Source organism: Topomyia yanbarensis, chromosome 1, assembly GCF_030247195.1.
Source record: "Topomyia yanbarensis strain Yona2022 chromosome 1, ASM3024719v1, whole genome shotgun sequence".
In the NCBI taxonomy this organism is placed as follows: Eukaryota; Metazoa; Arthropoda; class Insecta; order Diptera; family Culicidae; genus Topomyia; species Topomyia yanbarensis.
Genome location: NC_080670.1, coordinates 92,278,031 through 92,296,532, shown reverse-complemented (window position 1 = coordinate 92,296,532; position 18,502 = coordinate 92,278,031). Strand labels below are relative to the sequence as shown.

The 18,502-nt window shown below is 40.5% G+C and overlaps 1 protein-coding gene across 1 annotated transcript; it reads right to left on the bottom strand.

Annotated features, from left to right (window-relative positions):
* Positions 1 to 13,913: 13,913 nt before the first annotated feature.
* LOC131696382 (uncharacterized) lies at positions 13,914 to 15,431 on the bottom strand. The gene has a single exon (XM_058984927.1). It carries the CDS (start codon positions 15,429 to 15,431, stop codon positions 13,914 to 13,916), a length of 1,518 nt encoding a protein of 505 aa, XP_058840910.1.
* Between the last annotated feature and the right edge of the window lie 3,071 nt (positions 15,432 to 18,502).

The following is an 18,502-nucleotide window of genomic DNA, read 5'->3' as shown; positions in this document are numbered from 1 at the left end:
GAAAATCATTACACGACATTCGGAATATAATTCATGGATCCATTCTTGCTTCGCAAACAATTATAAGAAACTCAGACTATTATTCATGGATTATTCGCTCTGCTCTTTGGTTTTGAAATTTCTATGTGAGCTATTGTGCACAATTGCTAGCAACCAGTCTCATAGGCGCGAGCATTAGATACAAGGAAACTACTAGGATCTGTAACCCTGGTATTCTTTTGCTAAGATTCAGTGTAATGTTTGAAATCAAATGAAACTGCACTGAGGAACAAAAATACATTACATTGCCACAATTCATGTCCGTGAAATAATTAAGAAGACTATAAGACACGTGACTCTGTGTAAAAAATCCGACGGTAAGCTCAAGACTAAAATATTACGATAACACGAAGAGAATTTACGAAAATCGTTGCACATCGTTCAATTCTTGACTTTTTTAGTCAATAAAGTTAATACAAATTAATGTATCATCAAGTTATCATAAACATATTAAACATATTCAGACACAACCACCGACTAAACATTTGAGTAGATTGCCATCTTTTTTGCGTGAACTTGTTTTGTGAAAACACAAAAAATATTTTCAATACGAGGTTTATTTATCATTGATTGACTAGTGGCCTATTTTGATTTTTTTTTCTCGAAGAATAGTTGGGCAGTGATCTTGACTTTTCGCGATGCTGGTGTACTGATGTGGCGATGCAGAGGGTAAGAGGCCCTTAACAAGGCCATTAAAAGCAGCAAGAGAGCGTGTTTCTTCAACCTGTGTGAGAGTGCCAATGCGAATCCGTGGGGTGACGCCTACAGAATCGTGATGGCCAAGACCAAAGGGGGCTCTTCACCCCTAGAACGGTCTCCGAACCGGTTGGTGACGATTGTCAAAGCACTCTTCCCGTCTCGAGCCACAAGCCCCTGGCCACCTGCACCAGGAGACAGTGCGAGCGCGGCCGAAATGGTGCCTCCGGTGACGAATGAAGAACTACTCGCAGTGGCTCGTTCACTAGCAATGAACAAAGTTCCAGGGCCGGATGGAGTTCCAAACAGCGCTCTCAAGGCAGCGATCATAGCGAACCTGAACATGTTCAGGCTAGCTATGCTGAGATGCCTTGACAAATACCGCTTCCGCGATAGATGGAAAAGGCAGAAATTGGTGCTGTTGCCGAAGCCCGGGAAGCCGCCAGGCGACCCATCGGCGTACAGACCAATCTGTCTGATCGACAAGACTGGCAAATTGCTTGAGAGGTTCATCCTCAACAGGCTAACCCCGTACTCAGAAGGTACGGACGGCCTGTCAAGAAACCAGTTTGGCTTTCGGGAGGGCAAGTCCACGGTGGACTCTATCAACTCAGTGATAAAGACTGCCGAGATAGCGATCCAACGAATAAGGAGAGGCATTCGATACTGTGCGTTAGTGACACTTGACGTGAAAAACGCATTCAACAGCGCAAGAAGGAATACCATCGCGCTCTCGCTACACCGGCTTAACCTACCGGTGGGTCTGTACCGGATCCTGGAAAGCTACTTCCAGAACCGCGTACTGTTATACTGTTCTGAGACTGAAATTCCCTCCTGGGGTCAAGATCGTCGACTTTGCCAAAGACGTAACCTTAGAGGTCTACGGGGAGTCAATCCCTGAGGTATAACTAACTGCAAAACACGCGATCAACACGGTGGAGGAATGGATGAGCGCAAGAACCCTGGAGCTCGCTCAGCATAAGACGGAGGTAGTTATCGTCAACAACCGCAAGTCGGCACAACATCCATGTTGGAGAAGTCGTGATCACCTCACAGCGGAGTCTGAATTCTCTCGGAGTCATTATAGACGATAAGCTGACCTTCGGCAGCCACGTCGACTATACATGCAAGAAAGCGTCGACTACTCTTGCGGCACTATCGAGGATGATATCCAACAGCTCATAGGTGTGCGCCAGTAGACGTAGGTTACTGGCAGGCGTTGCCGTATCTATCCGCAGGTACGGCGGCCCGTCATGATCAAGAGCACTGAGGGTAACCAGTTACCTATAGAAACTGGAGAGCACCTACCGCGTGATGTGCCTCAGAGTGATATCTGCTTACCGCACGGTATCACACGATGCATCCTGCGTGATAGCGAGCATGATGCCAGTCGGGCTGGTCATCCGGGAAGATGGGGAGTGCTTCGAACTACGTGGAAATAGAGGAGCCCGCGAGCGCACCAGGGTGACCTCGGTCGTCAGATAGCAGTGTGAGTGGGATAACTCCTCGAAAGGTAGGTGGACCCACCGGCTGATACCTAACATATCGAGCTGGGTGGGCAGACCCCATGGGGAAGTTCACTTCCATCTGACACAATTCCTGTCAGAAAAATAAAAAAATAGATCTGGTTGCAAGAATTACATTTTGTGCAATGTGTTCAACAGATTTACGTCGGTAGTACAGCGTGGGCGATGATTTTTTTAGAATTTTCTTCAAGTTGTAACGTCTGTTTGTATGTGCTGCGAAGTCTGTAACAAGAGAAACCGACAATTTGGGAAAGGAATTGTACTGCAGGATTTTTTTTAGGTACATTGGCGTCAATATTCGCCACGCCGACACACGCCGGCGCGCCGCCGCCGTTAGGGTCCAACGGCGTGACGCCGCCAACGCCGCCGCTGCCGGCCAAATATCTTGCTTACGCCGCCGCCGATTAAAAATGCATCGGCGCACACCTCTAATCCAGTGAATACAATGACTCAAATTAATGAAATAGATCAAGTGAATAAAAAGAATGGATGAACAAAATGACTAGAGTAAAAAATAAATGAAATGCATAAATAAAACAAACGAATCAAATAAACAAAATGAACTGAAGTGATAAAATGAATAAAAAGAAAATGAGCAGAATAAAATGCATTGAATAAAATGAAAAATTAAACAATGGTAAAAGGTTATAAATTAATATAAAGAAATAAATTGAATCAAATAAATTATTTGGATGAAATGATTAAAACTAAAAAAGTAGTCAGATTATTAAAATGAAGAAACTGAACAAAATGAATAAACTGGAAAAAATGAATAAAATGCATACAATGAAAACAATGAATAAAATGAGTAAAACGCACAAAAAGAATAAACTGATCAGAGTAATTCCAAAGAAAAAACCGAATAAAATAAGTAAAATAAACGCAAATGAACAAAACGAATAAAAAGATGCTGAATGAAATAATATATTAAAATGAAATAATCTTAAAACGACACCGAATTTAAATTTTTGAATAAAGAAAATGAATAAAACGGATTGTACAAATTTGAGAATCATTGCATCAGAAAGTTTTGAAATGTTTTTGAAAATCCCATTTTATGAGAAAAGGCTAATAAATATGCAATGGACTTTCTAGGGCTTCCATCTTTTTTTTGATTTTATTCTTTTTGTGTTCATGCTTCTTTACTTGACGGCGTCGTTTTAAGATTATCTGGTGTTTCTACTTTATTGTTGGACCTTAATTAGTTATCAGGAACCTGGAACGTTCAATTTGCTTTGGAATTCGAAGTTTACTTTTCGGTCACATATTCCCGAAAAAAGATTTATGTACAGAATAGAATTTACTGGTCCAGTATTTTAACGCGCAATTGAATATAGTAAAGTGAGACAAGGTCACATGTGCTTTCAAGCCCCTTGAACAGAGAACGACAGGGAGAATGCGATTTGTGAATGAGACAGGTAGATATTTAAAAGTTTTTATTTGCATTGAAGTAAATAGTGTGAAATGTCTAGGCTATGTCGATAGCATAAAAGCCGTGCATTCAGTTGATTGCAATGCAGTCTCTTTCCATTCATCCTTATAGCTTTCATATTGTTTCGTTCAGAATTCTCGTGCAGGAAATATGGATAAATAAGTCCTATACAGACCAATACTGTGAAAAAGAAATGGTTCAAACTACTCAGTATATCCAGATATGAACGACGATATGTTAGAAGACACATTGTAGTTGCATCCCCCATCGAGAGTAGGTACTTTGGTAGACTTCTCTTCCTGGATCTAATTTGTGGATATTTTTGTTCTTTGATCCATTATTTTTCACGAAAGTTCGTACCAATACAACGAATGTGCAGCTGATACAACTCATGGTTCATTCGCCTGCGCCACGTTCCGTCTTCCATCTGCACACCACCATAGATGGTACGCAACACCTTTCGTTCGAAAACTTCAAGGGCGCGTTGGTCCTCCATGAGCATAGTCCAGGTCTCGTGGCCGTAGAGGACCACCGATCTAGTCAGCGTCTTGTAGATAATCAACTTCGTGTTGCAGCGAATTTTGTTCGACCGGAGCGTCCTCCGGAGTCCAAAGAAGGCTCGATTTCTCGCCAAGATCCGTCTCTGAATTTCTCTGCTGTTATCATTGTCGTCGGTTACCAGTGAGCCCAAATACACGAATTCGTCGACCATCTCGATTTTGTCACCGTCAATCCAAACTCGGGTGGGAGGTTCACATTGTTGTCTTTAGAACCTCTTCCTCTCATGTATTTTGTCTTCGAAACGTTGATGGCAAGTTCAATCCTGCTGGCTTCAGCTTTCAGTCTTTGAGCATATGTTTCATTCAAAATTCAATAGAGATACGAATAGTTTAAATATCACACGTGGAATGTCTCTTTTGAAAATTTTCATCGTCAAACGTTCATATTACCCAGTTCAGCCAAATATATTTCTGATATAGCCATGAATTTCCTTAATTATAGTGTAGATACAGGCTTTGAATACAATTGAATTAAAGTTGAGTTGATGTAGCAACAGACAAAACATAGTTTTGTTTTCTCAAACCTTCGCAATTACAATTAATAAATATTTCAGATTGGCAGAAGATCTTATAACACAACTTAGAAATGGATACAGAAATAGCTAGATAGATGCGATAGAAGAGAGACAGAGAGAGAAATAGAGAGAGAGAGAGAGAGAGAGAGAGAGATAGAGAGAGAGAGAGAGAGAGAGAGAGAGAGAGAGAGAGAGAGAGAGAGAGAGAGAGAGAGACAGATGGGGGGGCGTGGGAGGAATGGCAAATGATGGTTAATGCAGTGACATTATTTTTATAGGTATATTATTATGATATAATGATTTCTTACATTCTTATCATAAATAATGTAAGTAGTAATTTTTGCGCCATAACCAGTATAACCTAAATCTTGCAAAAGAGCTAAATTTTCGCTAGATTTTTGGGCTTCAAACATACAGTTGCTTTCGGTGACGCCAAAAGTATAATTATATGAGAAATCTTTTATCTCACTACTAGGTGAATTACTTGTTGATCTGTGTATTGATATACCATCCAACATTTACCTCATGATTGAACGCAATGCCTAATCCAAGGAATAAATACTAGAACTCACTGTTTCTTTATCAACACATTATTTTGTCTTTGAAGTGAACTTGATTTTTGAGAAATAGTTAATTTACTATAAAGGTAATTCACAAAATGTTCTCAACATCGAATTCCTTGAATCACGTAGATGTGTTTTCATACCCCGATATTCAAAATCGGTTTAGTTTGCCCCTAAAACACCAGTAAAGCAATACTCTATGAAACAATCTCATTTTTAGTTAGTGGAAATTGGTAAGCAAGGAATAAAAATACAAAATGTTTAATATCTCCGCCGCTCGTGCACGGATTTTGACAATCTATAGCTTGTTAGAAAGGTATTTTTACAAGCTTTCTATATATGCGCAGTTAATATTGCATTGTTCGAAAGTTATTTGCAAAAAACTTGCTGTGTTTTGACAAAATCGCCCATATCTCAGAAAGTAAACAACATATCGAAAATCAAAAATAATAGTGTTAAATGGCAACGTTAGGCCTTTCATTTGAAACTAGTTTCATTAAGATCGGTTCAGCCATTGCTGAGATAATTACATGACATTTTGTACATACATACATACACACATACACACACACATATACAGACATTGTCTCAATTTGTCGAGCTGAGTCGATTGGTATGTGAGACTCGGCCCTCCGTGCCTTGGAAAAAGTTTTCAAAGTTTGAGCGAATCCTATGCATTTCTTTTGTAAGAAATGTAAAAACGTAAGGGCTTCAATGCTGATAGGTAAGACCGAAAAAGTAAACAATCGTCAAAGGGGCGATACTATAATTTTGTCAATTTCAATAGCAAAAACAAATTTTAATTTAATAATTTCAAACACTTTATGAAGTTTTGGGTTTTGATCACTGAATCATGCAATCTAGGATGTAAAAACGTTTTTAATCCACCTAACAGTGTAATGAGACATTTCTTATAACTCTTATCACTCTCTTCAGATATTACATCGTTTGAGAGCATTTAGAACTTGATGCTTCGCGATTTAAAATAAAATAGACATACAAACGATTTATTGCTAATGCTCTGTTAATAAAATATCTAAATTCCTCAATAAATGCATTGTGGTGGGAAAACTGAATTTTCCTAAATGGGTTATGTATATTGTACTGAGCCAAAAAATCGATTTTTTTTTGAATCGATTTGAAGTTTTTACTTTACTCAAATTTCCAACGTGACTGAGAACTACGAAATCAACGCTTTTTCTTGAAAAAAAGCGATACTAGCAGTGACACCATTCAAAGAAAATCAACAGTGAATATTTCCAGACTTGGTTTTATTTCCTATTTAAGAACTATTGTGTTTTTTGCATCCTAGATTGCATGATTCAGTGATCGAAACCCAAAACTTCATGAAGTATTTGAAATTATTAAATTAAAATTTGTGTTTGCTTTTGAAATTGACGAAATGATAGTATATATAGTATATAGTCCCTTTGGCGATTGTTTACTTTTTCGGTCCCACATATCAGCATTGAAGTATCGCCCTTACGTTTTTTTACAATATCAATTTTACAATTGGTGGGGGTTTGGTGAAAATCGATCTTACTGTCCAAACGGCATAATTCCGAAACCGTAATTTTTGAAGTTTTAAAATTATGCAGAATTATTTTTTCAGAAAATAGTAACAGAGTTGGTGTCTCTATCGAATTCGTTGAAACTTTATTGTAGTCATGAATATTAACCTGAGAAAATTCACCATAAATACTTCTTGGACCGTCAAAATTATTTTTTCAAATGCTGCACTGTTTAACGTTTGTAAAACTCATCGAAGATACTAAACCTCCGAAATTGGCGGTTTCAAAATAATGTTATCTTGACCTTAAATTACTATGCTATATTTCACCCTAAGGAGGAAAATTCGGTAAAAACCAAAATTTCTCACTAGGGTGAAAATTTGTTGGTAAAAACCAGTCTTTGTGCAGGAGGGCACAAATCCTTATTTCATACTATGTTGCGTTTCGGCTTCGCCTCTTCAGAAACCGACACTAACGTATTGTCGGAATAGATTAGCGCCGGCTTGACGCAAATCCCTTAAAACTAAAACACACTATGTGTTTCAATCAAACGACTGATCAAACGTGATGTCCCGTTCGAACAGAAGTTCTGTTTATGCCGATGAGACACAAGTGTACAAAGACTGGTTTTTACCAACAAATTTTCACCCTAGTGAGAAATTTTGGTTTTTACCGAATTTTCCTCCTTAGGGTGAAATATAGCATAGTGCTTTCGCATAGGCCTGCTAAGCCAAGACAAGTTTCGGCTTCACTTGTGTCTCATCGGCATAAACAGAACTTCTGTTCGAACGGGACATCACGTTTGATCAGTCGTTTGATTGAAACACATAGTGTGTTTTAGTTTTAAGGGATTTGCGTCAAGCCGGCGCTAATCTATTCCGACAATACGTTAGTGTCGGTTTCTGAAGAGGCGAAGCCGAAACGCAACATAGTACTTAAATTACTGTTTTTGAACATTTGACCTATACATATAATTGGTCATACAACAAAAATCAAATTCTCATCAAAATCGATCAGCACCTGCTAGAGTCGAATGGAAATCGTCATTTTTCATAAATTTCTCTCTACATTCGGAAAGTGTTATCCTAGTTATTAATCATATTACGTTTTCGTCTCAACTCGACGCATTCCCAAAATAAAAAAAAATCTGCTTTCTCATTTGTCCAGACTACGATTCCATGGCTGGTTATGTTCAATACAATGGTGGAAATGAATATTACATGTTCAGTACGATTTGCACATACATACAATGGATCGACAGCCATGATCTGGAGATACTATGTGATACTGAAACATCGCTTGAAACCAGCGGCGGATCATGGAGAAAGATCCGGGAGGTCCGGGTCCTGCCGAAAATTTTCAACTTGTTAAGAAATTTTAAACTAGTTTTAATTTTAAAGTAGCAACCCCTCACTGCATACTCCCTCCGGGCCGGTATGATTGACGATTTTTAGAGTGATTGCATAACCTTTCTATATGAGAAAGGCAAAAATGTACCAAAGTCCAAAAAACATCAATTTTTGTCAAACATTATTTTTTCGAGTTTACATCAAATCTCAATGTTTCATTTATAAAGTCATTTGGCATCAAAAATACAAATTTGACTTTGAAAATTTTTCATTTAAGTTTATATGGAAATTTGCTGTGTGATTGCACTCTTCAACTCGTAACTCGGGAACCGGAAGTCCAATCAATAAAAGTTCAATTGCAGCCGATGGGAAGGTTGTACCTCTCATTTGAAACTAACTTTGTGCAAATCGATCCAGCCATCTCTGATTAACAGAGGTAACATTTTTTCCACATACACACATACACACACATACATACACATTTTCCGATCTCGACGAACTGAGTCGAATGGCATATGACACTTGGCCCTCGCGGTCGGGATTAGATTGACGAATTTTAGAGTGAATGAGAAAGGCAAACACATTTTTAGCAAATGTTGAAAGTTATGCATTTTTTTGGTGAGCAGTTCTATGTTTCATAGACATTAAATCAATTTTAACTTCGCTTCCTATTAAATAAAGACCCTTATTACAGTACATCTCTACAAAAGCGAGCTCAATTTGAAAAGAAATCTGAGGATTATGGTTGAACTCTGGAATTTTCTATTGGAATGTTTTCAGGCAGGAATTTGATATTGATGCTATTAGATAACTGTGAAATCAAGACCAATAGATCAGTTACATATCAGGACCCTAGGGGCAGATCACTTGTGATGCATTTTTAGAAATCGTAATTAAATGCATTTATTTCCATCAAAATAGTAATTCATAATGTATTTTGCGTTGCGTGCAATGTTTTTGCGTTGCCTGCAATGTGGTTTGCGTTGCGTGTAAGACGTCAAAACCCTACAGAAAAACTAGCCCTACATTTAACAAAACGTCGAACAAAGTGGATCAGCGTAGGACGTTTGTTAAACAAACTTTTCTGCGAGGGAGTGCCAAGCTGATGCAAAAATGGAAATTAAATGCATTTTTTCTAATTTGATGCAAATTTGTTATACATTCTTAGAGTGATCTGCCCCTAGTCAGGACCCCATTCCGACAATTTATCAAAAGTCCTCATGATGTTTACAACAACAGGTTCTCAATGTACGGATCAGATAATTGTTATTGTGATATTGAATTAAATCAGTCAGCATCAATAAATTTTCAACTTCAATCCAATATTTTTTTTGGGTGTGGTGGGGAGAGGGGGGGGGGGGGGGTTGTATGGTGTAAACCCCAAAACCTTCTCTTGGCTACGCCGTTGCTTGGAGTTATTTTATTTCATTTTCAGATATGTTTCAGATCGATCCGATGTTCATAAGTTAGAAAAATTGCAGTCAGAAGGTTCGCACAAATGAACATTTTTGCACTGATAAGTTATCAAGTTCCTTCCAGACAACTTGGAAGTGTTCGGTGATTATTTCTAGCGGTTGAAGATAGAAAAATGAAATACAAAATTCGTTTTATGGAAATAATGTTTGGCTTATTTCAATGGATTATTACTATATTAAACAATAAATAGGCGACAAAGAGTAATCCACAAACAACAAGCCATAACTTTTTAAGTATTCAAAATAGATATATGATGTCTTCAGTAAAGTAAGTAAGTAAGAGCTACAAATTCGCTGAAGTTATTATTTCGATATAATCACTTCCAAGAAAATTTGTAAAAATATCTCACTCATAGGGGGATTAATCAGCAAAAGCACAATACCAGAAGAAAGGGCATATTGCCTCCATTAAATTCTCCGAAGATATTATTGACCTAAAATAAGCCGTTTTGGCGTTAATAATCGATTACATGTTTTTGGTCATATTTCTGGCAATGGGAAATGATAAAAATCTTTCGTCCGCATTTAATGTTAAATATCTCTTTTGATAATAGTCCAATTTCAACAATCTATAGCTTGTTCGAAAGGTATTCGTTAAGGCTGTCTAAAAACATATAAATTGTTAATCTATATTTCGGCAGATAATTTAAAAAAAACTGCAAAAAACGCCATTTTTACGCATTCAATCAATCATATCTTGGAAACTAAACATCAGAATCAAAAACAAATTAATAGCATTCTTACTGTTCTTTAGTTCTTTCATTTAAAATTGGTTTGGATAAGATCGGTTCAGCCATTGCTGAGAAACACGAATGAGAATTTGTCCGTTACATACACACACAGACACACACAGACATTGTCCCAAATCGTCGAGCTGAGTCGATTGGTATATAAGACTCGGCCCTCCGGGCCTCGGAAAAAATCTAGAAAGTTTGAGCGAATTCTATGCATTTCTTCTATAAGAAATATGAAAAACACAATAGTTCTTAAATAGAAAATAAAACCAAGTCTGGAAATATTCACTGTTGATTTTATTTTGAATGGTATCACTGCTAGTATCGCCCTTTTCAAGAAAAAGCGTTGATTTCTTAGTTCTCAGTCGCGTTGGAAATTTGAGTAAAGTATCAACTTCAAATCGATTCAAAAAAAATTTCGATTTTTTGGCTCAGGGCCTTTAGGAAAATTCAGTTTTCCCACCACAATTTAGATATTTTATTAACACAGCATTAACGATAATTCGTTGGTATGTCTATTTTATGGGCCATTTTTTCGCTTTCCCAATTTTTTGGTTTGAGATTTCTAGCACTGATGTTGTTCTATGCTGATTTGAGCGATTCTCTGAGTCCTGCCACTATCCCATGTAGTATGTGTTATCAAAAACATCGCGAAGCATCAAGTTCTAAATGTTCTCAAACGATATAATATCCGAAGAGAGTGATAAGAGTTATAGGAAATGTCTCTTCATACTGTTAGGTGGATTAAAAACGTTTTTATTACATACATCGATAAAGCTGATTTTCGTGATTGCAACAATTTTTTTTCCAACTCAGGAAACGTAAAAATAATATTAAAATTTAAAATAAAGAAATATGTTGACAGTTTGGATTTGACACTATCAGAAGCATTTGACATATCGAATTTCACGACAAATGATGCTCTGTCAGAAAAAAATTAAAGGGTTGTGTACAGGACACGACCACGGTGACATTAGAAATGTAGCTTTTTCATGAGCGCCCAAATGAATTTTATCTATCGCACATATTGACTCACGTTCTTGTTCACTCGCCTGTTTTCATATGTTACAATTTGCTATATACCCTCCCCATCAAAACATAATTTATTGAAGGTCTTTTTACGGTAATCTATTAATTAATCAAGTATCTCACTAGGTGATTGGCATTATTTGGCTGATCCATCTAGTAAAAATAGGCTGGTCTGTCCAGAAAATATATTCAAAAGTTCCATATTGAGAGCTGTGATGAGGAAACCCACGCACACCAACGGAAAAATGCAGATTCTCCATGAAATATGAAATTTCATTTTCCATTTAAATTTTCAATAATGTACTAATGAACTTAAGTAAACAATCTTAAGTTTAAGTATTTCTTGATCGATTAGTGGTGGAAAAAATTGATCTTGTGGATGGCTAGACAATGGTGAGAGAGGACGAGAATTTAGTATGCTTTCGATCTGAGCCACGGTTGTGGTCAATTCTTCTAGAGTAAAAGATCGGCTTCCAAGAATTCTGCGAAGGTGGAACTTGAAGGATTTTACTCCTGCTTCCCACAAGCCACCGTGATGGGGAGAGCGAGGAGGGATGAAGGGAAATGTTATCCCATTTTCCAGGCAGTAGCCGTTCCACCTTTCAGTGGAGAATTGTTGAAGATATTGCTGGCGCAGCTGCTTTAGTTCGCGATCCGCACCGACAAAGGCGGTTGCATTGTCGCAGAACAAGTTTACAACGCGACCGCGACGTGCGATGAACCGTTTCACCGCATTGATGCACGCGACGGACGTCAGATCGGTCACGACTTCGAGGTGTACCGCCTTCACCACCATACAGACGAACACGGCGACGTAAATCTTAACGTTTGCTCCTCTCCCAATTAACGGACGAACACCGAACGGCCCACAGTAGTCCATACCACTATTAGAAAACACTCGTGCAGGCGTGATTCGCACCGATGGTAGAGGTGCCATAAATTGTTCCGTTGGTTTCGGGTGCAGCGGAAACAAGTCACACATTGGCGAACAACCTTGCGAACTAGGTCCCGTCGTATAGTTGCAAGTAATAGAGTAGGTCCTCCATGCAGAGTTCTGAGGTGGAGCGAACGTGCAATCAACCAAGACAAATGATGTTTGGCTGGAAGCAAGATTGGTGCCCTTGTGTCAAAAGAGGCCGACAGCTTGACTAAGCGACCTCCGAGCCGTAACAGACCGATTTCATCCAAGAACGGATTGAGGGTCTTGAATGATGACTGTAGTTTTTTATCCTTGCTCGTTAAACACCGTTGTTTATTAGTGGATAAATGACGGATTTCTTCAGGAAACTCCGTTCCTTGTACTAAACGAATAAGTGATTTTAGCGAATGATCCACCTCAGGGGGCTGTAGAGGGCCCTCAATGCGATCTGCTTTCGGACGTCGAGCGTTATTACAAAACCGAAAACAGTAACTAACTACTCGTAGTAGCTTACCCAGGTCTGAATATCGGTCGATAATCGAGGGATCAACTTGTGCCGTCGTGAAAGTGATTACTTTACGAGCTTCTTCATTACGGATTTCCTGCTGGTCACGAGTAAGCGAGATGGTGTCATCCGGCCAATCTCTGACGGATTACACAAGGTACTCCGGACCATGCCACCAAAGAGGATCCTTCAATATTTCTGCTGGCAAAACACCGCCGGATATGCGGTCGGCTGGGTTTAACTTGGTCGGAACATGGCGCCAACAATCACCATGGGAGAGTTTTTGGATTTCTGCTATTCTGTTTGATACGAACACCTTCCATACGTTTGGCGGTGATCGGATCCAATGTAGGACTATGCTGGAGTCCGACCAGAACATTGCCTTTCCGGCGAACTTTGTGCTTCGCACCTGCGACATCAGCTGACAGCCCAATACAGCAGCGCATAGCTCCAATTTAGGCGTTGTGAGTCCACGTAACGGAGCTACTCGACTTTTAGCAATGATTAGCTGGCTGCTGTTGGACCCTGCTCCATCCGAAGGGACAACGTAAACGCACGCGCAGTAGCCGTTGTCCGAGGCGTCGCAGAAGCAGTGCATTGCGTAACCTTCGTCAGTGCTTGCTAGAACTCGTCGTGGTATCTTCAGTCTCGCTAATTCAGGAATTTCGCTCCGAAAACGAAGCCACCAATCACGTAGATTTTCAGGAAGTTCTTCATCCCACGGAATTTGAATAACCCAAAGCTTTTGAATAAAGATCTTCGCACTCATCACCACCGACCCGACTAGTCCCAGCGGGTCGAATAACTGCGCTAATTCGGAGGCCACCACCCTCTTTGTGACCTTGTTCAGCTGAGGAAGAGAGGGGATTTTGAAGCCAAATTCATCAGTCCCGTGGGACCACAAAAGCCCTAGCGTCTTCACTGCTCCAGAACCGAATATTTCAGCTTCCGATGATAACTCCTGCATATCGTCTGGCAAGTGTGCCAGAATCCGTGGATCGTTCGCGCTCCATTTTCTTAAATTGAAGCCAGCCAGCTTCAGAAGATCTGCTAGTTGCTTTCACGCTTCGATTGCTGTTAGTAAATCGTTTTCTCTGGATAACGCGTCGTCCATATAAAAGTCTTCCAGAACAATCTTGGCGCCAAGCGGAAATCTGTGCCCTTCGTCTTTCGCCAGTTGGTTTAGCACTCGAGTTGCGAGGAAGGGTGCACAAGAAGTCCCGTATGTCACTGTGGGAAGTTGGTATCGCTGGACTTGCTGCAACGAGCTAGATCGCCATAGTACTTGTAGAAACTTTCGGTCCAATGGGTGGATCCAGACTTGGCGAAACATTTTCTCTGCATCTGCCTTGAACACGAAACGAGGAATCCTCCAGCTGAGGACGATAGCGAGCAGAGGCGGCTGAACGATCGGTCCAACGGGTAATATATCGTTTAACGACAACTGGGAACTGCCTCTACAGGTTGCGTCAAAGACGACGCGCGTTTTTGTGGTGGAACTATCAGGGCGAAAGATGGCATGGTGTGGTAGGACAAACTGGGAATTTTCGACACGCGGGCTCAACTCCATGTGGCCTAGTGTTGCATACTCTTCCATAAAGTTCACATACGCGTTCTTAAAATGGCTGTTTAATTCAAATTTCCGCTCAATTGCCCAGAATCTACGTTGTGCCACCGCAAACGAATCGCCCAACATTGCAAGCATTTCCTCCCGTACCGGAAGTCGAACCATGTAACGACCATCCTTTGTCCTGGTCACATTCCTTCGGAAGTGCTCCTCACATGCTTCTTCCAACGGAGTCATCGCCTTATGACCGTCGAAATTTTCTGCTTCCCAAAAGCGTTGTAGCTTACTATCAAGGCAGGAAGTACTACTGATTACACAAATTGAAGGACTACGCGATGTATTGGATAGACGACCTGCAACAACGTACCCAAACGTTGCCCTTTGAAGCATCGGGTAGCCGGTAGAGAGATTGACCTTGTGTGCTTCCAATAGCGAATAGAATAATTCACCTCCGATTAGAATGTTGACCCCAGAGCTGATGTTGAATTTCGGGTCTGCGAGCGGGACATTGTGGGGAATATTCCAACCAGAAATATCGATATGCTTGCTTGGAAGCGTTACGACGAGGCATTCGAGAACGTAGTCTAAGCCTCCGAAACGAGACGAGATTTTAATCATAACCTTCGAGCGAATATGGACTACTCCTTGGCCAATACCACTTACTTCGGTACTGGTTCGTTCACGTTTTAGTTCCAGCTTTCGTGCTAAGGCTTCGGATATAAAGTTCGCTTGAGAACAGCTATCCAGAACTCCGCGGGCGTAGTGGTAATTTTTGTTGATATCCTTCACCTTTATCGCTACTGTGGACAGGAAGATTTCATCGCAGCGTGTGCTGGCGGTACTGCCTTGCGGGACAACACTTGAGGCCACAAGATGAGAATCCAATGCGGGACGGTTGCCGGACGATAGCGAAACGGACGGCTCAACCGGCGACGGGGATGGAGCAACGACAACCGAATACGAGTACGTGTTTACCGAACCGGACAGCTTAGACCCGACGAGTGGCGGCATCGAACGCGGAGGTGCTGAAGAAAACGATTGTCGTTCGATTACGGATGGATGCGACGTTTCTTGGTATTGCACTGAGGGAATTACTTCTGTAACGTTAGTGCGTGCACACAACGTACAGCAGCTTCTGCGCCACTCCTTGATCACGTTGACGTTGAACAAGCTAGCACCATGGGAGACGGTCGATTGTTAACCACGGTAGGTGGCGGTAGATGCAAAAGAGTGTGGTGTTTTCTAGAGCAGCTTCTACAGCTTCCACTGCTGCAGTTCTTCGCGACGTGTGATCCCTTCAGGCAGTTAAGACACAATCCATTTTTCTTCACCATTTCAAAGCGTTGTTTCACCTCCATTCCAATAAATTGATCGCATTCGAATAGAGGATACGCTTGTTTACAAAGCGGGCATTTGACTGTAACCTCAGTTGCTATGTAAGTGGAAATAGATTTGGGTTTTGTGGGTTTAGATTCGACGGTTTGCATCGGTGTTTGTAATAATTTAACCGATTGTAGAACGCGAGATGTTTTGCGTATAAATTCTACTACTGGTTGTAAGTAGGACGTACGTTCTCCTCGCAACTATTTTCCCATTCTCTCAAAGTAGCGGGATCTAGACGCTTGCTTAATGTTTCGACTAACACTGTATCCCACAAATCAGCTGGTGTATCCATTTTCGTTAGCATACCGACATGATGATCAAAATCATCAACAAGTTCATACAATAGTGATGAGGATGCTTTCTTCACTGAAACAATTGCGAAAAGTGAAGCGAAGTGATGCTTACGAAGAAAGTTAGGATTGTCAAATCGTTCACAAATCGATTTCCACGCGATCACATAATTGTCCGAATTGACCTCCATATTGGCTATGATACGAGCGGTATCTCCCTTGAGAGCCGCCTTCAGGTAGTGCATTTTCTGCACCGATGAGAGATGATTGCTTGTATGTATCATGGACCGAAAAATGTCCCGAAACAGAATCCAATTCGCTGGACTGCCAGCAAACTCTGGAATATTGATTTCTGGTAACCGCACAGAATGCGTCGGTTGCACCGGCCGAGGAGTAACCACCGCGCTGGAGGGATGTGGGTCTGCTGGTAGTTTGCTCATAAGAGACGCTTTCAGCTCAAAATACAAATTTTCGAACTGAATTCGCTGTTCCGACACAACGGGCTCCGCATCTTCATCGGTACCATCACCTACGACGACACCCTCTATAACCTCAATTTCATCCTGTACTCGGGCAAAGTCTGCCCACAAACGATCGAGAGAGTCAATTCTCACCTTCAAGTAGTGAATATGACCTTGCCTGAATTCATCGTTAAATAACTTGATACGTGCGGCAGAACCCAATATGGTCGCTCTTTGCCGTAGTAGTGTCTTCAATTGTGCTGCCGAGGCAGACCGAGAAGAGCGTCTTTTCATTTTACTAATATATTGGAAAAGGTTTACACCATCTGGTATCGATGACTTGGGTTGTTCTTGCCGTCGTTCCTTAGAAATCACGTCGTGCCCTTTGCATGGCAAAGGTATCAGATGGTCTACACTCATGACGAATTACAGTGCCGAGAAAGCTTTAGCAGAGACGATGCTGGATCGATCCACTCCAATGGCGATTTCACTGCGATGCTCAGGAACAAAGAAACCACGCTGACGACGACAATGACTACACTCGAGAACTTTCTGCAACGTCTTCTCGGGTTTCGGCACCAAATTTTGTAGGCGCAACTCCTCGTCGCGCACTAGCGGGTTTGACCTACGCCTTGTAGAGCTGGTAGCCACAAATTTGGTCCACAGATCGACTTCGGACAATGCGGACGGTACTGGGAACGCGGACTTATTCTTCGGCGAAATAGAACCCTTTTGTTCTGTGGCTGTGGATTTTCTTTTGTGGGATCGAGAAAAAATAGATCCTGCTCATATGACGATTGATTTAGAACTAACTTTTATTGTGCATTATTCGTTATCTGTTTCGTGTCGATTACTATCTCTCGTGAGTGTCTCTAACATGTATTGTGTATCATATTCAAATTAGTTGTGTGTAGTGTTTAACAATGTGTGGTTTTAATTTTATATGCAGTGCAACCAAATTTATTTTATTTTAGATTTTTATCAAATTATCTCCAACATTGCCCTTTTTGACTGGGACATAACAGAGGGAGTATGGAATGTCGCGCTCAAACCAATGCTGCGAAATTTCAAAATCAGTTGCTTATTTCTGCTTGTATTTACCGAAACCAAAATTCAGATTCACCGCCTCGCTCTTCCCAACTGACTGAAACTCTATGCAGAATGGAATGCTTGAGTGCAGAGGAAATATAAATTCCTTCACCAACCAAAGCATTTATATGTTTTTAGGTGGACAGTTTGAAGGCAGAAGCTGGCATCTTCTACATTTTCGAGCATAAGTGAACTGTATAATCTATATCTGGTGTACTTTTGCTCTCATGGGTAGAATAGAAACAAAATTCAGTTTGCTTCTGAAACATAGCAGGTCTGAACCTAAATGCGCTGTGTTGGGAGAACGAATGACGAGGGAAACGATCCAAACATTTCATTCATCGCGACGGGCATGAATTGAATTTTGTTTTCTTTCAAGTTCACGTAGGGATGTCAATTTTTTCAAGCTCGGGCTCAAACTGGTATTATTTACACGAAGCTATCCGACAGTTTTTATATAACAATCGATTAAGAAAAATTTCCTCGCCAGACCATCTTAGCATGAAACGTTTGCTGATGGTGGTGTAGCAAGAACTGCCTTTGTGTAAATCTGAAAAAGTTCATAGTGATCGAATTCCGATGAAAGACTTTCTGGCAGAGCTCTTCCTCCCAGACTCCCAGAACTTTTTTACTGTCAGACCCCAGAACTTTTTAACTGCCGAAAACGCTCGTCTTATATGGTTACCCTAAGTAATTTTATTTTAATTTTTTTTTTGTTTTTTTTTTTCATCTGACCTACGTGGTCTATCTGAAATATAGAATGAGGAAAAGCCCATTTGAAGAAAATCCATCGAGCACTCTCCAAATGCGCGTAAAAATCTCATTATATTTTCACATATACATATTAAACATATATCGC

What these genes read in the sequence shown, in the direction of transcription:
- LOC131696382 (XM_058984927.1), bottom strand. Translation starts at nt 15,431, where the DNA reads ATGCCGCCACTCGTCGGGTCTAAGCTGTCCGGTTCGGTAAACACGTAC.